Source organism: Panthera uncia, chromosome B4, assembly GCF_023721935.1.
Source record: "Panthera uncia isolate 11264 chromosome B4, Puncia_PCG_1.0, whole genome shotgun sequence".
Classification (NCBI taxonomy): Eukaryota; Metazoa; Chordata; class Mammalia; order Carnivora; family Felidae; genus Panthera; species Panthera uncia.
This window is the reverse complement of record NC_064809.1, coordinates 75,049,106-75,073,896: the sequence shown is the minus strand read 5'-3', so window position 1 is coordinate 75,073,896 and position 24,791 is coordinate 75,049,106. Positions and strand designations below refer to the sequence as shown.

At 35.9% G+C, this 24,791-nt stretch overlaps 1 protein-coding gene and 1 long non-coding RNA gene across 13 annotated transcripts in view; both read right to left on the bottom strand.

Annotated features, from left to right (window-relative positions):
• Positions 1 to 24,791, bottom strand: part of LARP4 (La ribonucleoprotein 4) — a 66,126-nt gene that overhangs the window by 32,852 nt on the left and 8,483 nt on the right. For 8 of the 12 annotated variants that reach the window (XM_049627309.1, XM_049627310.1, XM_049627311.1 and 5 more), the window contains 5 exons: positions 12,017 to 12,164; positions 11,213 to 11,386; positions 8,616 to 8,691; positions 4,933 to 5,069; positions 2,296 to 2,399 (listed from right to left, as the gene is read on the bottom strand). In XM_049627309.1, coding sequence (XP_049483266.1) covers positions 2,296 to 2,399; positions 4,933 to 5,069; positions 8,616 to 8,691; positions 11,213 to 11,386; positions 12,017 to 12,164 — 639 coding nt within the window. The remainder of the gene's footprint in view (positions 1 to 2,295; positions 2,400 to 4,932; positions 5,070 to 8,615; positions 8,692 to 11,212; positions 11,387 to 12,016; positions 12,165 to 24,791) is intronic. The other 4 variants (XM_049627313.1, XM_049627308.1, XM_049627315.1 and 1 more) reach the window with 2 other exon arrangements.
• LOC125920241 (uncharacterized) lies at positions 16,326 to 24,148 on the bottom strand. Its single transcript, XR_007456991.1, has 2 exons — positions 23,368 to 24,148; positions 16,326 to 21,622 (listed from the first exon to the last, which is right to left on the bottom strand). It is a non-coding gene; the product is annotated as an uncharacterized LOC125920241 (long non-coding RNA).

Genomic DNA, 24,791 nt, shown 5'->3' with positions numbered 1-24,791 from the left:
AAAAAAGATGATTACCAAAACTCAGAACTGTGTTAACAATTAACAGCTTGAAAGAAGTTTATAAAAAGAAAACAACTGGAAGTCAACATTAAGTAACTCTTGAGTTATAGAGGGAAAGGGAACATCTACTGAAATACCATGCTCAGTAAGACACAGATTTATCCTGAAAACAACCCTGTTAAAGATTTTTATCATCTCTATTGTACAGTTGAGGAAATGGTAGCTCAAACTGTTTAATCTACACACATTATCATAAAGAAGAATTCAATCCCAGATTTGTATGCTTCCAAACTCCATTTGGTCTAATAGCTACTGGAGTTCAAGGAGAAATTCAGTAGTAACCAATAACTCCCAAACAGAAAGAATCAGACATGTTAAAATGCCCTGCGAAATAACAAAATATCATGAGAAATCAATTTTTAAAAAGATAATTACTAAGCTGATGGGACAATAAACATAGTAACAGTGAAGTCTAACCTGTCTCCTAACTCCCTCAAATTTTTACTACACTGAATTAAAAAAAAAAAAAAAGTCTCTACTTATGATGAAATTTTCTTGGGCCAATACTACTCAAAAACAAGTAAGTGTGCAACCAACTGAGTTTTGTGACATTTGTGAAAGTGGTGAAATACTACCAAGTTCAGTTAGTAAAATTCTCATCCAGTCCATAATTTACATTTTTGTAAAACTGCCTATGGAACTATTAGACTGCCACCCACTGATGTCTATCTTCAAAATTCATAATCTCCAAATATTTCTAACCCCCTTCAATGCATAAAAAATTGATTCGTTTATTTAAATATCAATAAAATTTCTTTATTTCCAACCTTTATTATTCTTTAGGAAGAGTGAAGTTCATAGATTTACTTTCCCAAGTATAAAAACAGCAGTCTGGGTCACAAGTAGCAAAAAAAAAAAAAAAAAAAAAAATTTGTTCTACCTGACAGGAACCTTTAAGGTCACCACCCCAAATCCCTCATTTTAATCTGAATTTTCATGATTATTGACCAGGCTGACTTTCTCTATTTTAGTCATCTTCACTTCCTTTACTTTCTTTTTTTTTAATGAATAGTATGTCACTGCCTTTTTCCTTTTACTATTTTTTGTATGTGTGATTTACGTATTCAGAATATAAATTACAGTAACTATAAAAAATGATAATAATGTCTAATCTTAGATTTGTTGTGCATGCCAAGTACTGCTCTGAGCTCTCTATATACTAACCCAATTCTCACAACAATCCAAGGTCATAGAGTTAGCAAGTAAAAAGCTGAAATATATGAGCCTGTACTCTAGAGCCAAGCTGCCTCAAATCCAGGCAGCTTGGCTCTAGAGTACAGGCTCATATATTCTACATTGTTTCTAAATAATGCAAATATTCTTCCCATTCTGCAATTTTCCTTTCAATTTGTTATTTTTGACATATAGTTCATACTTTTAAATAGAAGTTCTATCTAGTGACAGTTTCTTTTCTAATTTCACTGTTTCTAAATTTAGGAAGTCTTCATTCTGGACAGTTAATAGTGAATGACTCTGGGCAAAAAGATTACTAATATGCGAAATTTGTTAGGTGACAAGAATCTAAAACTGTTTTAAATGGCCAGTAAATACCACATAACAGTTACTAATTAATTCTCCCCATCTCTAACTTATTAACTTGGCAATTTAGTGTGTAGCTCTGTGGTTTAGTGGTTTTGAAACAGGGGCTCTGAAATCAGAGTGAGATCAAATCAGATACGGTCATTTAAAGAGCCCACATGTCCTTAGGCAACTTATTTCACCATACTAAGGCTCAGTTACTTTATCTATAAAACAGAGATAACAAAACCTTAGGCTTTAAGTAACCATAAAGTACACTGCACAGCACGTGGTAAAACCTAATTATTAAATAAATGCTATTATACATACATTACTATTTTATTAAAGGGTCTATTTCTGGATATACTGTTTCATTCAAAACTTATTTTATTATTGTACCTATTTTATTATTATACTACACCATCTTTACAGTTACAACTTTGTTTTATGTTTGTTAGCTACTCCGAGTAGTCTTGACTCCTATTTTTCTTCTTCATTCCTAAATTTATTCTTTCAGATGAATCAAGTTCCCAAAAGAGCCTATTTATACTTTAACTTTGAAAATACACCATTCTTCCAGTGTTTCAGAATTTACATAACAAAAATTTAACGTATACACAGTGATTGATATGAGGCCAATGACTTATACTTTGCTTGTTTACCTCCTCCACTTTAAACAGTTAAAGAACACTTAGCTTTAACAATGCTTAATAATACCTCTATAGGTGTTGTTTCAGGAATCTCTCTAAGAATCACAATACAACGCTTATGACTTGGTCTCACTTTCTCGCCCTTCTCATCAACTTGTACCATGGGAGAAGCTGCAATTTAAAAAAATATTTCATTCAAAAATGACAAGAAGAGATATTAAGAATGTCATTAAAAACTATTTATTTCTATTTCCAAGTGAATAAATTAGCAGAGGTTAAGAAATTATGTTGTAGAACCAAAGATTACAGTTAACAAAGATTACAAAAAACACTGTCAAGTGTTATTCTTTCAACAAATACAGAGTACTTACTTTGTGTCTTGGCACTGCATTGGGGTTGAAAAACTTTCAGGAGCATACAATACATAGCTACACGGTAATTACCCTGTGTACAGTTACCAAATTCTGTATTTCTGGAGATAATGAAATCAGTGTATTTGCATTCCACTCTTGTAATCAGATTATAGTACTGCATTCTGATGTGAAGAAATTCTTCTTAAAATCTAAGAAGCACTTAAACCAAGAATTATACTCAAATAATTGTAACTTTTCCTTGATGTTAACATATTTATTCTTACACACTATTACAGACACTTAGAAGCCATCTCTTAGATGCTGATTTTGAGGAAATATTTAATGAAGACAATACCACATAGCCCAAACTTTTATTTGTAGTCTCTTCAGAGAGATAATATGCCATATTTCTCTGAACAGGTAAGCAGTCAGTATAAAACAGAACAGGGAAGAAGTGTTGGGTGGAAGTACTAGGTTCCCTTAGAGGTGGAGGATTCTGCTGGTCTCTCAGCTGACTTTCTTCGGATGAGAAGACTGGCTCATCTTAAGAAACCATCGCACAAACCAATCAGAGATTTCATAAATGTATTTAGCCCTCTGAGAATGGAAATCCTCTATTCCGATATAAGTCTACTATTGGACTTGGTATATTTAACTTTTAAACATTTTTAACAATATATTTCATATAAAAGTGAAGACCTGCCTTTATTCAGGCAAGTAGTTAAAACTTTGGTAAGAGAGGTTACCAAGAAATACTGATAGAAGACACAAACACTATTAAAAATGCTTATAACCTGGGGCGCCTATGTGGCTCAGTTGGTTAGGCGACTGACTTCGGCTCAGGTCATGATCTCACAGTTTGTGAGTTCAAGCCCCGTGTCGAGCTCTGTATTGACATCTCAGAGCCTGGAGACTGCTTCAGATTCTGTGTCTCCCCCTCTCTCTACCCCTCCCCTGCTCATGCTCTGTGTCTCTCAATAATAAATAAATGTTAAAAAAAATTAAAAATAAATAAAAATAAAAATGCTTAGAACCTGAAATTCTTTATTAAACTTTAGAGTACTATTTATCAAACTATAATTTTTAGTTTAGTTTAGCAATTCTTTTAACAGCCTGTGAAATCAATTTAGAAAAAAAAAGGGGGTTAACTACAAGCATTTAGTATTAATCTGCATAATTAACATTTCAGTTGCGTATGGGTATGTGGTGTGTGTACTGGGCTCTAATGTAAAATGTACTACTTGGGTTCAAAAGTTTGAAACAGATTGTTTAGAAGGTGTGACAATGATACAAATAACTTTCTGATAGCCCAGAAAAGTGAGATATAATTGCTTACATAGAAAACCTTGGATTGCAAGTAACTTGTTCTGCAAGTGTTCCACAAGGCGAGTAAACATTTCTAATAAATTTTAACTTGATAAACAAGCGACGCCTTGCAATACAAGTAGTACGTGACGCCAAATGTCACATGATCACAACTGAGGCAATAGTTCTTGAAATTCGCTTTTATATACAAGTGCTTTGGATTACAAACATGGTTCTGGAATGAATTATGCTCGCAAACCAACGTGTAAGTGGGTATTAAGACAAACAACCAAGGTATAGAAATGATATAGAAGCTAAATACCAAGTCAGTAAAAATAAATTATTGGAACAGAATAACAAAAAATAAGGAGTTAACAATTCCCTGCCTGATGAGCAGAGCTTACTGTATGGAATTGTCAAATCATGATGCTGTATACCTGAAACTAATATAACATTGTATGTCAATTACAATTAAAAAAAATAAAAATAAATGGCAAATGGGCGCCTCAGTGGCTCAGTCGGTTAAGTGTCCAAATCTTGGTTTTGGCTCAGGTCATGATCTCACAGTTTGAGTTTGAGGGGCATCTGGGTGGCTCATTTGGCTAAGGGTCCGACTTTGGCTCAGGTCATGATCTCGTGGTTTGTGGGTTTAAGCCACATATCAGGCTCTGTGCAGACAGCTCAGAGCCTGGAGCCTGCTTCAGATTCTGTGTCTCCCTCTCTCTCAGCCCCTCCCCACTCTCTCACTTTCTGTCAAAAAAATAAAATAAAAAACGTTAGAAAAAAAAGAATAGTTCATGAATTTGAGCCCCATGTCGGCCTCTGCACTGACGGTGTGGAGCCTGCTTGGGATTCTTTGTCTCCCTCTCTCTGTGCCTTTCCTCGGCTTATACACTTTTTATCTCAAAAATAAACAAACATTAAAATAAAGTAAGTAAATAAATGGCAAACAAACACAAAACCAAAAAACCCTGCATAACCAGAAATCAAAAGAATATTCAGCCTTTTGACTTTAAAAATTAAGCTAAAAGGTATGATTTACATACATCTCAACACTTCAAGAATTAGATCAGGGTCTGTGGTCAGCTTTTTTATTTCTTCCATGTTGGCAACTGTCCAAATTGGGATGAACTGATCACTGTCCATTTGAGATATCAGGTAAAGATCCTTTGATAAATTTTCTCTGAAAGAAATAAACAGAAGAGTCCTATAAAACAATTCTTAAAAGGCACCTGAAGAGGTGCCTTATTCATTTTTGTCACTTAGTCTAGGAAAACAAAATCATGCCATCAGAAACAATACAGTGAACTATAAAAACACATAATATACAACAGGATACTCTAACAACTTCCAGAAAGTTTCTGAATCCCCAAATACATCAGGCCAATAGTTCTGAAAAAGTTTTGAACTTTATAGAATTATATTGACATGGAAAGAGGCTTAATATTAAATTGAAAAGTATATTACAAAATATTACATACAGTGTAGTTCCATCTTATAAACACTTTATCACTGATGTTAAAATATTCATATGAGAAAAATTATAGCTTTAACCATGGGTTGGACTGTAAAGGATTTAAAATTTCTAAATGTTCCCATTTTTTATGTTTGATTTTTTAATTTAAATTTCAGTAATAAATTTAAAACTAAAACATTTAAAAGATTCTTTAAAATACATTTAAAAAGATATAAACACTCCTATCTTAGACATAAAACCTTATGTAACAAAATGAAGTAAAATCAAACTCATGCTGTCTTCTTCACATCAGATCTTTGAAGTAGTTTGGTTATAAATAGATAGAAGTCTCTACTTAAAAGCCACCTTTTCTCAATGACCCTATTTAAAACAGAAATCATCCAAGCACTCGATTCCCCTTCCCTTACTTACAGTGCTCTAATTTTCTTCCATAGCACTTATCACTTAACATACTTCTAAGCTGTTTATTTATTATGGTTTATTATGTTTGTCTCCTCCAGCCAGAATACAGGTTCCATGAAGGATCTCTGTCATTCAAAATGTTTTTTTTAAAGATTTTATTTTTAAGCAACCTCTACACCCAATACAGGGCTAGAACTCACAACCCAAGGTCAAGAGTCACATGTCTACTGATCACCAGCCAGGTGCTCCCAAAATGTATTTCAATGCTCTACTGCCTGGCAAAGAGTAGGATCAAACGCCTTTATCTTCAAGTTTTATTAAAATAAAGTAGTAATTACTACTACTGGTTAACAGGTTATTTGGGGGGCAAAAAAGAATAGAGAAGATATCAGTAAAGGTTAAACTCACTTTAGCATAAAAGGAGAAAGTAATAGCACCTTCATCAAGATATTCTTTAAGAACTTAAAAATAAGACAACTATAAACAGAATATTTATACAACTAAGGCGTTGTATCCTAAATCAATTCTGAACTTCAGCATGTCTGTTCTTAATAAATCTTGTGTCAAACTCTTAAAGAAACTCTATCTTGTCAAAAGTCAAATTAATAGATATAAATCCCATATATGATTTGACTACTCATGAGTAGTAATACCCAATATGTATTAATAACAATTCTGCTGAGCTACAAATGTCAATCGCACAGCTGGTTTGAATGGTATCAGAGTTCTGAGTAGGACGTGGTAGATCATGCCAAGCCAGAGCTCCTACTGCAGCAACTAAAAAAGACTAGCTAAATTATAAAACCATGCTTTTGGAGATAAGAGAGAGAAGCTACAATGACAAAATGATATTCCAGAAAGATGTTCTTTCGTTCCTGAGGGAATTTGCAGATCTGGGACCAGGGGGAAACCAGCAGAGCTTTAGGCAGTTGCACAGGACTGGCACTATGAACTGGAAACTAAAGGAGCTCCTAACATGCAGCAGATTTCCCTCCATATGATGTTTTCGAGTTCTAAGGAGGAAGATGGGAGACTGGGAGCCCGGCTGAAAAGGCACTGTAATATCTCTGTGGTTTTGTGCAAGTTCCAGTGGAAGGAGGAACTTGCATCAAACAAGACAGGTCTCCCCCATAAGACATTTGCCAGGTTTGGAAGCTTACGGGATAAGAGACTAAAGAGCTAATCTCAAACCTCTCAAGAACAGACTGAATCTTCCTTGGTGTTTTAGGACTGAAGGTAACAGGAAAAGGACAACTTCTGAATCAAAAGGCTGAAAAGGTCATGCCTAAGGAACAGAGATAAATCAGAGGTAGACAGTCTAATTAAAGCGGCTGAGAGACACCTGGGTGTCGGCTGGACAGCTGACTCTTGATTTCAGCTCAGATCAAGATCTCATGGTCGTCGAGATGGAGCCCCACAGTGCACTCTGTGCTGACAAGGTGGAGCCTGCTTGGGATTCTCTGCCCCTCTCTCTCTGTCCCTCTTCTGCTTGTGCATTAAAAAAAAAAAAAAAAAAAAGTGGCTGCTCAGCACTAACCTAGCTCAACTCCTGACTGAATTGAAGCTATCAATCTGCTTCTGCCTACCTGAAGAAAAACTCAAGTCTTGTCTAGAGGGGAAAATTACGTAACTTACAACTCCTAGCTTTTTTAATATGTCCAGTATATAATCAAAATTTATAAGACATGCAAAAAGGCAGGGAATTATGACAGGGAAGCATGAGAAAAACTCAGAAACATAAGCAGATACACAAACTATCCAGTTAGTAGGTGAAGATGTTTAAATAACTATTACAGGGGCGCCTGGGTGGCTCAGTCGGTTAAGCATCTGACTTCGGCTCAGGTCACGATCTCACAGTTTGTGAGTTCGAGCCCCTCGTTGGGCTCTGTGTTGACAGCTCAGAGCCTGGAGCTGGCTTTAGATTCTATGTCTCCTTCTCTCTCTGCCCCTCCCCAACTTGTGCTCTGTCTCTCTATGTCTCTCAAAAAACAAATAAATGTTAAATAAATAAATAAATAATACAAGTATATTACAGAAAATGAATTGTAAGCACAAATGACTAAAGACAGAAGGCTCTTGCTTTTATTCTTTTATCCTGTACTAGACTATAAAGGCAAAGAGTAAAAAGGAGGGGAAAAGAAAGGAGCTATTTAGGATAAAGAATCAATTAAACGTGAGTCAAGAGTATAAAAAAGTCTATGATAAAATCCAGGTTTCTAGCTTGAAAAACTGGTTTACTTGGTCCTACCTCTCACGATATACAGGATAAATAGAAAACATTACATTTGCATGCATAGCCAAACTTCTGTTTATTTTGAAAGGGGCAGTTTTACATACTAAAGTTTGATGACATCTAAGCTGTAGATATACCTACATAATTATCTGTAAATAAGACATCTTGAAACGTCTGCCTGAAAGAACTCCTTATCTAATAGAAGGTACTGGTAACATAAATTCTATGCCCATCCACCTATCTTGCTAAAAGTAACTCTATGATCAAAGGTTACAAGAGCCAACTACTAAAAAATATAAATTAAGAGATAACCCACTTTTTTGAGAACCCTAAACCTGAATATGTTCATAGGAAAAGTATCTAATATCCTACCCAAAAGTAATCCAATCCAGTAATTTAATTATCTTCCTACTAAGACTAGATCCTTTTTGCATATCCAATTAGAGATTACATCTTTAAACCTAGTTAAGAAATATATTAAAGAATAATACCAAAATACATCACTGAAGGGAATTAAAACCACCATTCTTCCACTCTATTTCATGGGTATTTTACATCTACTAACCGAACAATGCAAAAAGTGAGAAATATCAATTAAAAACAAATGAATACTGTACCGGGAGAAACAGAATTCTAATTGTTTCTTCAGACATTCTTTTAGGTCTTCTGTAGAAATTGCTGAACTGCTTTCTCCTGAAGGTAGAAAACAGAGGAAAAAAGTTAATATCAAATTACCGTAGGTGGTAAATATTACAAATTGTTGACTCAGAATAAGTTACAAAGTATGTACAAATTAAAATTCATGACAAAACTATTATTTTTAAAATTCAATTAGCACAAGGTCTAATTTCTTTCCACCTATCTATTCTATCTTTAGATAAATTTCAGATCAGTTTAAAATTTTATCAAGAAATGAACAAAGCACCATGAATACTAAAAATACTTGGCTTTCTGTAAAATACTACCCTAAATACTTTTAAAATGTGATAACTACTTATTCCTTTAACGAAAGCTCAAAGAACAAAAGTAACAGTAATCTAAATTTGAAGGAACTAGATAAATAAATTGAAATATATGTATATATCTCTCCACATCTGTATTATTGATATTAAATCTGATGTTATTTATACTTCTTAAACTTCTATCTCTTAATACTCTTTTCTTTTCATTTCTTAATTTTAGAGCACTTTATCTTCCTAGGAATATTTAACGTTTATTTATTTTTGAGACAGAGAGAGACAAAGCATGAACGGGGGAGGGTCAGAGAGAGGGAGACACAGAATCTGAAACAGGCTCCAGGCTCTGAGCTGTCAGCACAGAGCCCGACGCGGGGCTCGAACTCACGGACTGTGAGATCATGACCTGAGCCAAAGTCGACGCTTAACCGACCAAGCCACCCAGGCGCCCCCTAGGAATATTTAAAACACTCAAACAGCCAAAGTTTCAGATCAACTCTAACAGCCTTCTATGATTATATTATTTAAACCCAGAACAAGACTTTTCTTTCCCCCCCCAGGACTCAAGCCTGGAAAACCATCACTCTTTCATTAGAATCTTAAACAAAACATTACACACTCAAAGCATGTAATTTGTCCTCTTCTTAAAAAGCATTAGTGATTAGGCTAATTTCCTTTAAATGTACAGACAACAGAATGTGCATAAAGATAAATAAATTCTGTGCATGATTTTACCACTACCTTATTACTCTTAATTACTTATTTGAGTCTTATTACTCAAAATTCAAAGTAGTATTAGATATTAGATTAACGTCATTAAAGATGAATATAAGGGGCACTTGGGTGGCTCAGTCAGTTAAGCGTCCGACACTTCATCTCTGCTCAGGTCGTGATCTCACAGTTCCTTATTTCGAGCCCCACATCGGGCTCCACAATGAAAGCCTGAGGCCTGCTTGGATTCTCTCTCTCTCTCTGCTCCTCCCCTGCTCATACTCTGTCTCTCTCGCAAAAGTAAATAAGACATTAAAAAAATTAAAAAAAAAAAGAAGCATTCTATTTCCATGTATATGCAATCTAATACAAAATCCAACCACCCAAGTGTGCTAAATAAGCAAGAACTTCATTTAACTTTTCAATGTCATTACAGCAAACCTATTAAAATACCAACTGGTTGCCACATTACTTAAACCAACTCTATGTTTAAAGTACCCAGTGGTTAAGTATATTATGACCACAAGTAGGGAGGAGAACCTACCACCTTAAATAATTATATGGAAATACCACCCATGCTACTTCAGGAATCAACTTACAAGCTGACAAAACTTAGAAATCTAGTCCAAATGTTTACAATAAATAAGGAAATTGAGGACAAAGGTTTGTACACCTTGACTGAAGTCAAAGAACTAAAGCAGCAATAGAAGAAAGTATTCCCTATTACATGTATTTTCCAAAGAGATCCTTTAAGTCAGAAAGATTAAGTTAGGTAGTTGGGGTCTATGGTCCATTTTTAGTTTCTTTTAAATCTCATCCATTTTAAATTCAGGCAACTACTAACCCATGCTAGTTTTATAAATGTGAAAAAACATGTTTCACAAGTTGAATTGCAGAAGAACCATGTTTTTAATACTGTGATTTTCTCAAAATTAATCCCTGCAATTTCACATTTATAAATGCATTTCACACTGACAGAAGTAATGGGAAAATTGACAGAACTTGCACTGATCCCAACTAATAGATCAAGAAACTTGGGACTCTGAAAAATTATAATTAGGGTCTATTTTCACTATATTGACTATTTTTCCCTTTTATCTTTAATTTCACACTCTCCTAAACAGGATCTTTTCTCTAAACATTCTTTTGAATTACAATTTTCAGGACACCTGGGTGGCTCAGCTACTTAAGTATCTGACTTCCCCTCAGGTCATGATCTCACAGCTTCTGAGTTCAAGCTTCACTTCGGACTCTGCGCTGACAGCTCAGAGCCTGGAGCTTGCTTCTGATCGTGTCTCCCTCTCTCTCTGCCCCTCCCCAGTTCATGCTCTCTCTCTCTCCTCAAAAAAACAAACTTTAAAAAATAAATAAATTACAATCTTCATGTTTGCCCTTTTGAAAACAGTATTTATAAAAATCATCTAACATTTTATTACCATACAGTTCTTTTCAAATAAAGCAGACTGATCCATGCCATAGGTTTATTAGAACAATAATAAAGAAACTGTAAGGGGAAAAAACACTAGTTTACCAAATGCTCATTTTACCAATACAAGCATAAAGTTTACCAGGAACGTCATATATTTGGTAACTCAGATCTTCTGGCCCTAAAATCATTCCATCAGTTGATTCTTCAATGCCTATAGTATTTCTGGTGGTTTCACAAGATGAATACATTACTTCGTATTCCTTACACATATCATCTGAAAGCTCTGTATTACCTGTATTAAAAAATATATAATGAAAGTAAATAGAAATTCAATAAATCCTATCTTTAGGAACTCTGGGCACTATGTCTTTTATAGTAAGATTTTAAAGAATTCTACCAGTTGGGCAATGTCCGCATGGTTTTAGTAAGAATTCTCTTCCCAAGGGAGATAAGTTTTGACCCTTATGGATAAGCTAAAATGATTAACAATAGTTTAAACTCATATAGTACTATTTATGTATCAGACAGCTACATGCATTTAATTCATTTAATTCTCAGAAAATCCTATGCCAAAAGTAATTATTATTACTGTTTTACAGATGAAGGAAACAAGCACAGAGAAGTCATTTACCCAAAGTCAAACAGTGAGTAAATAGCATTGCCAATGATGGTATATCAAAATTAATTTATAAATACCATACTATAAGTGGGTTAAATGCTAGACCCAAAGACACAGCTACTATTTGAAACTAGTGATAACCCATTCATACTAAAAATAAGAACTGTGTACAAACTGCCTATTAAACATTTATAAATATATTTAATCAAATAATCAAAAGATGTACCCCAAAGTTCTATAAACTGGTTTGACCATATATTTAACCAAAATGTGATTTGTTCTGATGAAATATTTAGGACTTACCCTCAGGATGAGACCCTGATGTTGCTGCTGTTTCATGCCAAGAGCTTTCAGTTCCATGAGTTACTGGAGTGGCATCAGTATTTCCAGAAGGAATTTCTTGCCATACTTTGGCATTAGGATTTAAACCGGTTCCTTTAGATGTTACCTGCTAAATAATCAAAAGATCTATTTGTAAATTTTAAAAGTCAGTGTATTAAAATTACAATTTTAGATAATGGACTTGTCTGTTTTTAATCTTTATTTTTGAGAGAGAGAAAGACAAGAGTGTGGGTGGGGGAGGGGCAGAGAGAGAGGGAGACACAGAATCTGAAGCAGGCTCTAGGCTCTGAGCTGTCAGCACAGAGACCGATGAGGGGCTCAAACTCAAGAACTATGAGATCATGACCTGAGCCGAAGTCAGATGCTTAACCGACTGAGCCACACAGTCACCTCTTTAATGGACTTTTCTATTACTTAAATGTGAAGGAAACCCCAATCATATTAAGTAATTTAATAATAAATATTAAATAATACTTTAAAGTATTGGGCTCAACTTGACAATAAATCTTTTTAAGTAGATTAACTTGATTGTGTATGTATAAAATTTAGCTACCTATACAATAAAAAATATATCTCTATAAACAATTAATACAGAAATGCTGCTTTACCCCAATCTACTTGCATTTGTCATAAAATTTATTCAAACTATTCACCTATCTTTGGCTTATTTTTATGTATTTAGAGCAAATATTTTAGGTACCTAGAAGGATTTTCCAAAGTATATAATTCTTATTGCCATCTACACTGTGATACAGACCTTTGACTCTAAACAATTCTAACATTTAGAAATTTTTCCCACGTCAAAAACAGCAATGTGGGGTGTCTGGCTGGCTGAGTCAGTAGAGCATGCAATTCTTGATCCTGAAGTTGTGTGTTTGAGCCTGCACACTGGGTGCAGACATTACTTAAAATCTTGGGGCTGTGAGTGGCTCAGTTGGTTAACTGTCAGACTCTTGATTTTGCCTCAGGTCAAGATCTCACATTTCATGACAAAATTGCAACAACAAAAAACTAAAAATAGAGGAGCCTGGGTGGTTCAGTGAGTTGAGTGTCCAACTTTGACTTGGATCATGATCTCTCAGTTTGTGAGTTTGAGCCCCGCATTGGACTCTTTGCTATCAGCACGGGGCCTGCTTTGGATCCTCTCCCCTTCCCCCTTTCTGCCCCTTCTTCACTCATGCTCTTTCTCAAAACTAATGATTAAAAACAAAAAAGACTAAGAAAATTCTAGAAAAGATATACATATATACCCACAAGTAGGAAAATAAAGTACCACTTAACACCTATTAGATTAGCAAAGTACTTAAAAATAATTCCCACATTAGCATAAAATTTGCAAACTCATTCTTTACTGGAGACTATATAAGACTATATAAAATGGTGCACTCATATTCTATTAGCATTATTTGTAAGAGCCAACAAACAGAAATAACCCAGTCAAAAAAACCAGGAACAAGGGAAATTATGATACACTTTCTAGGTAAAGTATTGCACAGCCATTCAAAATTATAAAGATACACGACCATATTTTATAAAATCTAAAGGGGTACTACTAAATCAAAGAAAAAATTGCTGTATATTAAAACTGTGACATCAAATACTATTAAGATGTATCCCATTTGCCAGAGAAGTTTACAGTGTGCAACAATGTGCATCCTAGGGTTGACCAAATATGACAATGTCAAAATGGAAAATGCATTCACAAAATGAAGTGAAAAAAACCCACAACCACAATAACAAAAGCAAACATGTTAAGCAATTCTGGAGGAATTAGTACTTATATCAGTGTCTCCCTTTTACAGATAACCTATTAAATGAGAAATCATATATCCAACTAAAGACATACAGAGACTAAGTATGAAGTTAATATTAACAACAAATGATTACAACTCACAGATTATTACAACTGCAAAAAGTGCATAAACATAGACGTGGGCTAGAGAGGAACACAATCTGCTACAATACTCTGATCAAGGGTTTTTTTTCCCTTATAAAGCACTCCATTAAAATATTACCTTAAATTCAAATCATAAAAAATATAAAACTTAAAAAACATTTTTTCAAATCAGAGCATAAATGTTATAGTGCCTAGTACATTAACATCAAAGACTATTTTACACGTCTTGTGCCTGTATGTATATATGTAATATATCCCATTATTTTTTATACCAGTCAATATTTACTAAAGTTACATAAATGCTGATGAAAATCTTTGAACATCATTCTTTCCTTCTCCACCAAAGACATCATTCAGAAAAAAAAAATTTTTTTGTAGTAAACTCTTTAAGTTGTGGTTTCCCTGAAAATATTTTCTTAAATGTTTATTTGTTTTTGAGGGGGGCAGGAGGGAGAAGGGGCAGAGAGCTTCGGAGACAGAATCTGAAGCAGGCTCGAGGCTCTGAACTGCCAGCACAGAGCCCAACACAGGGCTTAAACCCATGAACCACAATATCATGACCTGAGCCGAAGTCGGATGTCCAACAGACTTGAGCCACCCAGGCACCCCTCCCTGAAAATATTTTTACCCTCTACCTCTGCTATAGAAAGAATTTTTTTTTTTTTTTTTTGGTGAAAAGAATTCTTACTAGGCACACATTCCCTTTCAGGTTATTAAAGATATCCCCACTGCCTTCTGTTTTGTACTGTTACTGATCAGAAACCAGCTATTAGTCTAGCTATCATTCCTAATCTCTCTTTGCTCAATTTTTGTCAGTGCTGATTTCCAGTTTTACAATCATCAGTCTAAGTGTGAAATTCTTTAATCTACTTAGGATTCACTGTGCTCTTTTGAAATCTGATGCATCAACTCTGTAAATTCCCAGGTATAGCTCTTCAAACTTTGCCTCTCCACCACCTACCTGCTCTATTACTTCCTTCTGGAATGCCAATAAAATATTTTGTACTTTCTCATACTATGTTCCACCTCTCTTTGTATCATTGTCTTTCCTATTTTCCATTTCCTTGTCTTTCAAGAAATTACATCCTGAGCAATTTATGATATTTCTTCCATTTCATCAATTCTCTCTTCATCTACTTCTAAAATGAACTTAACTTTTCCAATAAGTTTATAAGTTCTTTTTATAACTTTCATTTCTTGAAGTTCTTTTTGGTTCTTTTATCAAATCTATCTGATGTTTTGTTTCCTGATCATCTTTTCAGTATCTTCCTTCCTTTAAGCATATTATTCTAATTTTATAGTCTGAACTTGATAAATTCACTATCTGCAATCTTTGAGGGTTTGATTTTGTGATCTGTTGTTTCTGCTAAATCATGCTCATTATGACTTACGTGCTTTATGATTTTATATTGTAAGCCCATTTTCCTTGGAACTTTATTTGTGGGAATTTTGAGCATTATGTTTAAAATATGCTCTTTAGGGGCGCCTGGGTGGCTCAGTCGGTTGAGCGTCCGCCTTTGACTCAGGTCAAGATCTCACAGCTCTTGAGTTCAAGCCCCATGTCGGCTCTGTGCTGACAGCTCAGAGCCTGGAGCCTGCGTTAGATTCTGTCTCCCTCTCTCTGCCCCTCCCCCGCTCATGCTCTCTCAAAAATAAACATTAAAAAAATTTTTTAAATATGCTCTTTAGGAGAGGACTTGGTTTCCCTCTGTTAGATGACTGCACAGTTTATAAAACTACCAATCTGGTATTCCTTTAATTTTCAACATGATTTTTTGGGTAACAACTTGTGTGAATTTTAGCTCTACTTTGCAAAAAGAACATCTGTGGTTAGAATTACTAGGGAATACCTCTGCCTCACCAATCCAGAGTCACAGCTAAACCTGACAAGTTTCCTTTTCTCTGGGAAAGCTCACTCTCCCCCGGCCCCCCCCCCCTTTTTTTTTTTTACCATGTGTCCTGTCTCTAAGCACTGCCAATTAAAACCAAAGCTCTGGGCCAGTAAGAACCAACAGATGCATTAAGAGTAGCTCTACAGGGGCGCCTGGGTGGCTCAGTCGGTTAAGCGTCCGACTTCGGCTCAGGTCACGATCTCACGGTATGTGAGTTCGAGCCCCGCGCCGGGCTCTGTGCTGACTGCTCAGAGCCTGGAGCCTGTTTCAGATTCTGTGTCTCCCTCTCTCTCTGACCCTCCCCCGTTCATGCTCTGTCTCAAAAATAAATAAACGTTAAAAAAAAAAAAAAAAAGAGTAGCTCTACATTTATGACCTGCTTACCTCTTTGGATGAGTACTTTTTAATTATTTTTGGTCTGAAGACTTCATTTGCTTTCTTGCCAACTTAAAGCACTGCTTTAAAAAAAAAAAACACTTTTGGGGCGCCTGGGTGGCTCAGTCGGTTAAGCATCCGACTTCAGCTCAGGTCACGATCTCGCGGTCCGTGAGTTCGAGCCCCGCGTCCAGCTCTGGGCTGATGGCTCAGAGCCTGGAGCCTGCTTCCGATTCTGTGTCTCCCTCTGTCTCTGCCCCTCCCCCGTTCACACTCTGTCTCTCTCTGTCTCAAAAATAAATAAACGTTAAAAAAATAATAAAAAATAAAAAATAAAAACTTTTTTAGGGGTGTCTGGGTGGCTCAGTCAGTTAAGTGTCCAACTCTTTTTAATTTTTTATTATTATGTTTATTTTGAGAGAGAGAGGGGGAGAGAGTGACAGAGTGCAAGTGGGGGAGGGGCAGAGAGAGAGAGAGACACAGAATCCGAAGCAAGCCTCCAGGCTTTGAGCTGTCAGCACAGAGCCCAAAGCAAGCCTCGAACCTAGGAGTGTGAGATCATGACCTGAGTCAAAGACGCTCAACCGACTAAGCCACCCAGGCGCCCCAAGTGTCCAACTCTTGATTTCAACTCAGGTCATGACTGAGCCCCTGATTGGGCTCTGTGCTCATAGGGCGGAGCCTGCTTAGGAGTCTCTCTCTAGCTCTTTGCCCTTCCCCCACTCGCACACTTGTACCCTTTCTCAAAATACACAAACTTAGAAAAAAAAAATTCAAAAAAATATTTCAACCAACATTGTCAGTTTTTTCCAGAACATCTAGTTTATAATATTTCTTAAAAAAAAAAAAAAGTATCAATATTGTCTTCATGAAGCTAAATTGAGAGTCATTCCAACACCTGAAAGACAAGTGTGGTATAACAACAAAAAAATTAACTTTATTCTGCCATCCAGTAATTATGCAATTACTGGCCCCAGTTTCTTCATTTTATTCACTTATTTATTTTTTAATTTTTTAAAATGTTTATTTATTTTTGAGAGAGAGTGAGAGAGACAGAGCATGAGTGGGGCAGGGGCAGAGAGAGAGAAGGGGAGACACAGAATCCAAAACAGGCTCCAGGCTCTGAGCTGTCAGCACAGAGCCTGACGTGGGGCTCGAACTCACACACCACGAGATCATGACCTGAACTGAAGGTGGACGCTTAACTGACTGAGCCATCCAGGAGTCCCTCCAGCTTCCTCATTTTTAAAGACATAATGTCTACTCTACCATAACTCCTTACAGTTTCTACAAATCTTGGGCACCTGACTTCATTTCTTTGGTCATTACTTCTTCTTTCCCTCTTATTATTTGCACACACCTCTATTTTGCTAACCACAATAATAGTTTATTTACATATGTGTTCTAAAGCAAAGCACTGGGCTCGAGAAAGGGAAAAACTAGGTCTTCCTGTTCCAGGGAAAATGTACAAAGGACAAACAGGAATAGTTAACTGCAAGGTATCATTTTTACCTATTGAACTACTTAATGTCATTTTGACAAGTATAAAAGGAAGCAAACGGTTCATTGCTGTAATTCATACAGTTTTTCTTTTTTTTTTTTTTTAATTTTTTTTTTTTTAACGTTTATTTATTTTTGAGACAGAGAGAGACAGAGCATGAACGGGGGAGGGGCAGAGAGAGAGGGAGACACAGAATCGGAAGGAGGCTCCAGGCTCTGAGCCATCAGCCCAGAGCCCAACGCGGGGCTCGAACTCACGGGGCCCCTGGGGGCCCGTGAGATCGTGACCTGAGCCGAAGTCGGATGCCCAACCGACTGAGCCACCCAGGCGCCCCATTTCATACAGTTTTTCTAAGAGTTAGCAATGTTTATCAAAAGCCTTAAAAATATACATTCTTTTAAAAATAGAATTACCATATGATCCAGTAATTTCACTATTGGGTCTTTACCCAAAGAAAACGAAAACACTATTTTGAAAGATGTATGCACTCCTAGGTTTACTGCATCGCTATCTGCAATAAATTTCTTAAGCTACCTTGTCTGTGATATTGTTATAGTAGCTCAAATGGACTAAGACACCAACCACAGAGGATCTGTTCAATAACTGTAGTCCAGCCATATAAAGACTATCCCAGAGCCTTAAAATCATATTGTATGTAAAACTGATGAAATATGAGTAAGTTCTGTGGACTGTAACAATATCAATTTGCTGGCCATTTATATAGTTATGGCAAGGTGTTACTATTCGGAGAAACTGAGCATAAAAGTACATGAGACCACCCTGTACGGTTTTTGGGCAACTTGTGAATCCATAATTATTCCAAAATAAAATTTTTATAAATGGGGGGAAATATCGTAGAAGGCAGTGAAAATGTTCACAGAAACTTAGAATAAAAAACAAGCTGCTACCTTATGAAAGAAACTTTGAATTTTGTGAAATAATGCACAAGCACAGAAAACACTAGAGAGACTAAAAGTCAATGTTATAAGTGGTTATCTCTGAGCAGTAGCATTTTTATTCTCATTTTTGTGCTTTTCTGGATTTTCCTACAATTAACATCTACTACTTTTACAATCAATAAATAGATAATGAAACATCTAACATCCAAAATAAAAGACACATCAACTGGGAAAATCATCCTAGGCAAGTGACATAAAAGACTATTGTCTTCAAAGAAAGTAAGAAAAGTATAAACAAGCAAAAAGACAATTCACAGCTAATAAACATGGAAGAACATTCAATCACACTAGTCACTGAAGATATGCAAAATGAATCAATTATTTCATTTTATTTATTTATTTATTTTTAACGTTTATTTATTTTTGAGAGAGAGCATGAACAGGGGAGGGGCAGAGAGAGAGAGGGAGACACAGAATGGGAAGCAGGCTCCAGGCTCTGAGCCATCAGCCCAGAGCCCGATGCGGGGCTCGAACTCACGGACCGTGAGATCGTGACCTGAGCTGAAGTCGGATGCTTAACCGACTGAGCCACCCAGGTGCCCCACAATTATTTCATTTTAATCCAAATGGTGAATTTTTATAAATTGGGATGCCCGATGCTGACAAAGATACAGTAAACTGGGCAAGAGTAAAAACTGTCCTAAGACTTTTGGGAAGCAATTTGTCAATACTGATACAAAAAACTTTTAAAATGTTCACTCTCTGACCTACTGCAGTGGATTTTAACATAAAGGCTTTATATACAAGAGTGTCCTATATAGAATTACTCCACATAAAGAAAAATTAGAAACTGAAAACGTCCAACAAAAGAAGTTGTTGTGTTTTTCTAGGATAAAGTTTTTAAAACACAGTAATGAATCTGACAAGGCAGATAACTGCAACAATGACTTATTTTCTCATTTTAATTCTTGATAACCATGTGTGGTTAACTTTGTCTAAAGAATTCCATCAAAATCCTTTTCTTCCACAGAACCAGAAGCCCCTGAGCTACACAGTCACATAAAACATCTATCAAAGGATATAAACTGTACAACTGGACTTGGAAACTATATGCCAAAATCACCACAAAAACATCCAAATTGTCAGTCCATAAAACTGACAGAAAAATCACCACCTCTATTTCTAAGCAATATATGTCATCACCAAATAAGCCAAAAGTGGTCTTCATTATTGGTCCATTTTATGCCATTTTATTTATCCTATGTGGGTGGGAAGAGATAAAAATGAAGGGAAAAATGAGAGACATCAAGTTCATGGCAAAAATGATACCTTCCGCTCATATAAGCAGTTTTAAGGTAACAGGAGTCCGAAACAGTCATCATGAATGTGGTAAAACCATGTCTTTGGTCATACATAACCATTTGTTTCACTTACCTATTTACTATCAGAAAATAGAAATCCCATGTCAATTAACCCTACAAATACTGAAAAATAAAGTATATAAACTGATTAAATTTGCTTCAAGCAAGTCAATCATCCAGGTTTAATTTTATCTCCAATATTGAGAAGACCACTAAATTACAAGTACTTAAAAAAAAAAAAAAAAAAAGACACCAAACACCTGTCATTTCATCCAATACAAACTCCAGGATCCTACTAGAAGATGCTTAGGGGTATTTCATGAAAAATAAAAATGGAAAATTAAACTGGAAATTTTTCACCCATTCTGACAGAGAAGAACAACAACTAACATTTAATTTAGTTTAATTAATTAATTTAAATTAATTAATTTAAATTAATTAATTTAGAACACTCAATTTATCTTCATTAACAACTTCAGTTAAATATTTTTATCATACACATTTTGCAGATAAGAAAAAAGTTATTTTACCTAAAAGTAATCTGCCCAGGGGCACCTGGGTGCCTCAGTCGGTTGAGCATCCGACTTCGGCTCAGGTCATGATCTCACGGTTTGTGGGTTCGGGCCCCCACGTCGCATCGGGCTCTGTGCTGACAGCTTGGAGCCTAGAGCCTGCTTTGGATTCTGTGTCTCCCTCTCTCTCTGCCCCTTCCCTGCTCATACTCTGCCTCTGTCTGTCTCTCAAAAATAAATAAATGTTAAAAAAAAATTTTTTTTTAAAGTAATCTGCCCAATGTTGCAAAGCGAATAAAGCAGAGGCAGGATTTCACCTCAGCAGTAGGGAGAGTCTGCCAATACATTTTTACAGTGGCTCTTAGCCACTACACTACAGTTAGTTACCTCAGAGAAAACTTTAAGACAACCAGTTATATACTACCTAAGGAATATAATAGACCTCCTCACCAAGCCAAATGATCCCTGGTTTAGTTCTGCCTAGACTAGCTAATAACCCAGAAAATATGGATACACCACCAGCTTAATAGGGTTCTGAGGGCAGAAGTCAATGCAGCTCTGCACTAATTTCTACCTCAGGATCAAGGTAATTTTCTATCCCAGGGCCACAGTTAATTTTTGGTAAAAAAAAAAAAAAAAAAAAAAGTAATATTCATGGCAGTTTATGCAATAAAATTTACCCTCTATCACAAAGCACTTTTCTTTACCTGAATTATTTTGTCAGCAAGCTCCACAATGGTGGTGACTTTGTGTAAGGTAAACCAGTCAACTGCTCTCTAGCACCTTGAACAATGATTAGCACACAGGAGGCCAACAAACAACATTTGCTAAATGAATCGATGGATGAATAAATGCTGAACAAGTGTTTCTCAAATTCTGTGCATAAGAATCCAGGGATCTTGCATTTTATAATGCACTTTTTTTTTTTTTACATAATTTAAATAGTCCTAGACATACTGAGCCATTTTACTTCAAATTGTCATCTGATCAAGCCAATGGTTAACTACACAAATGAAATTTTAAAAATCCCCCAACTTCAAATATCAATATTAAATATCAAAATAACCCTTTTCAGGGGCACCTGGGTGGCTCAAGTCAGTTAACAGTCCGACTTCAGCTCAGGTCATGATCTCACAGTTCGTGGGTTCAAGCCCCGCATGGGGCTCTGTGCTGACAGCTCAGAGCCCGGAGCCTGCTTGGGATTCTGTGTCTCCCTCTCTTTCTGCCCCTTCCCCCACTTGTGCTCTCTCTATCTCTCTCTCAAAAATAAATAAACATTAAAAATTTTTTAAATTAAAAATAAAAAATAATCCTTTTCAAAAACGTGTAAAGTCAGCAGTCTGTTATTTTCAAATGAAAATGACCAGAAAACTGAAATGAGTTTTTCATAAGTGTATATGAAAGCAACAGCTCATGTGTAATGTTCATTATATACCAGACACTACTCTAAGTACTTTACATTAACTGTCAATCTTAATAACCTTATGTGATATGTTAACATTATACTCACATATTAGTACTATCCTCAATTTATACGTAAGAAAACGGATAAACAGAGGTGAAACAACCTGCTTAAGGTCATACAACTAGAAAGGGGCAGAGCCTGAACAGCAGCCTGTCCCCAGTGCACTGTTCTTAACCACTTGTTTACGCAACCTTGTAGATAAATGTATCTTATTATTATTAATGACTGCCCTATTTTTTCCTTTGCTTAGCTCAAAATGCTAGAATAATCCTGTATTTCTCTTACCTTGCTTAACAGCAAATTTTTGTAAATCCTACAAATTTACATTTCTCATAGGCAATTCAACAACAAATATTTTAGTACCAACTTATGTGCACTGTGGTAGTGATGGGGGGGGGGAACTGCCAATAAGCACACAGTTAATTCCTTGTCTCTTCTGAAAAATTAAAAGTTATCATACAAATCAGGACGTTTTTGAGAATGAAACAGGGTGGCACATTTGTTCCAGAAAACAGGTGTACGTTATAACTACTTAGGGCAAAATGGGAGATGTGATCACACTACCTATTTTATAGTTTCCAAAACTAATAGGATGAAATACTGGCCAACTACGTACAACACAAACCCTGGATTACTCCTGACTTTTCTGCTTTGACACAGAAAATGCTTTTCTCTTGCCTCAGTAATATATAAACCAAACCAAACCCAACTCCTCATCCTCGGAGTCTGGCTTTAAGTCTACAGTTCATATCCTACCTCTAGAAATATTCACCTGAAGTACCCCCCTCTGTCTTTGGTTTAGGTAGAGCCAGTCATTTATAAATAAAGAGATATTTCCTGAACTAAAGTTTGCCTTAAAAATGTGGCTCTGTTACAACTTAACAGACGAGAAAAGAGACATGAGTATATGACATTCAAAAGTTTCTTTTCCTTACATTTACCTATACTTGTACATTAGAAAAAAATTTCTTTCTAAAAGAGGAAATACAAATCACCTATTTGCATTTTATCATTTGTATTCCTTTAAATTTTGCATATAAATGAATCTGTATTTTAACATACTGCAAACCTCATTCTTGTTTTAAGACTTTTACCTGCCCAATTAAAAGTATACTCTTAAACCATAAAAAATTTAAAATAAGATAATTACTCTGTTTGGCTTACCCAGAATCAGTGTAAATTAGTAACAAGGCCGAATTAGAACTCAAAAAGGTATCTCTCTTTTTTTTTTTTAAAGGTATATATCTCTTTTTTCTTTTAATGTTTATTTACTTCTGAGAGACAGAGCCTGAGCAGGGGAGGGGCAGAGAGAGAGAGAGAGAGAGAGAGAGAGAGAGGAGAGAGAGAGAGAACGAACGTGGGGCTTGAACTCATGAACTGCGAGATCATGACCTGAATCAAAGTCAAGACGTTCATCCAACTGAGCCACCCCAGGTGGCTGTATTATACACCCTGGTATCTCTTAAATCAATTTTTGCAGTTACCAGTGCCATTATCATGTAGTTTTAATAAATTTTCCAAAAATGTTCAACAAATCAAGCACAAATTTCAGTAATTTTGGAAGCCTACCATTTACATACTGGACGATTTACATCACAATAGAATAGCTATGATGATCAAATGATAGTTGTGGGTCAAGCCCATCTCTAGATTGTGTTACAAGGCTTAATACATAAACACCATAAACATCATGAACTACCTGACTTTGTCTGAAAAGATTATTATTCCCAAATTACAGATAGGAACTTGAGGCTCCCACAAGTTGTCACTTGTCTAAGGTCATATAACTAACATTTGAACCTAGGATTCCAAAACCCTTACAGAAAAATCACTGGGCATAATACAAAAGTTTACAATGTTTTCAAGCCTAGAAACCACCCTCAAGAATTAAACGTTAAAGAAAACAAAATTTAAGCAAAACACGAATACAGAAACAAATAAAAATACTATGAACACCTTCAGAGCTAAAGAGTCAGTTTCCATGTTCAGTTAAGGATCTTCAAAGAGGAGGTTAAAAATCTTTTTTTATGACTTCACAATGATAGCTGAACTAGAGTTTCTCAACCTCCTCCACTTTCCGCTCCTCTGTAGTAAAGACTGAGACCCCATTTCAACTACAGGGTCAAACTCTTTTTTTTTTTTTTTTTTTTTTATTTTTTTGAGAGAGAGACAGAGTGAGTGAGTGAGTGAGTGAGAGAGAGAGAGAGAGAGTGTGTGTGTGTGTGTGTGTACACGAGAGAAGAAGGGGCAGAGAGAGAAGGAGAGAGAGAGAATACCAAGTAGGCTCTGCCCTGTCAACACAGAGCCCGACTCGGGACTCGAACTCACTCATGAGCCATGAAATGAAATCATGACCTGAACTGAAATCAAGAGTCAGATGCTTAACTGACTGAGCCACCCAGGCACCCCCAAAATCTTTTAAGCTCCCAGGTAGAAGAACAAAATCACAGATTTGAAAAACGTTCACATCTAGAATTAAGGATCAATTGCGTTAGCTGGGAAGTAATACAGAACTGCCTGATAGCCCAAACAAACCCACACTGATACAAAATAGTTGAATATCAATATCCCTAGCTTCTAGTTTTTCAGAAAACTGTGAACCAGTTCATTGTAATTTAAAGCACCATAAGGTACTTTTACATCTTTATGTTCATTTCTAAGCATTTTATTCTACTTTTCACATTTCAACAATTCCTACTTCATTTTCAGTCCATTGCATCTGAAAATATTCTACTTGACAATATTTTTATTCGTGTTTAAATTGTGCATCTAGGGGCGCCTGGGTGGCTCAGTTGGTTAAGCGTCCGACTTCAGCTCAGGTCATGATCTTGTGG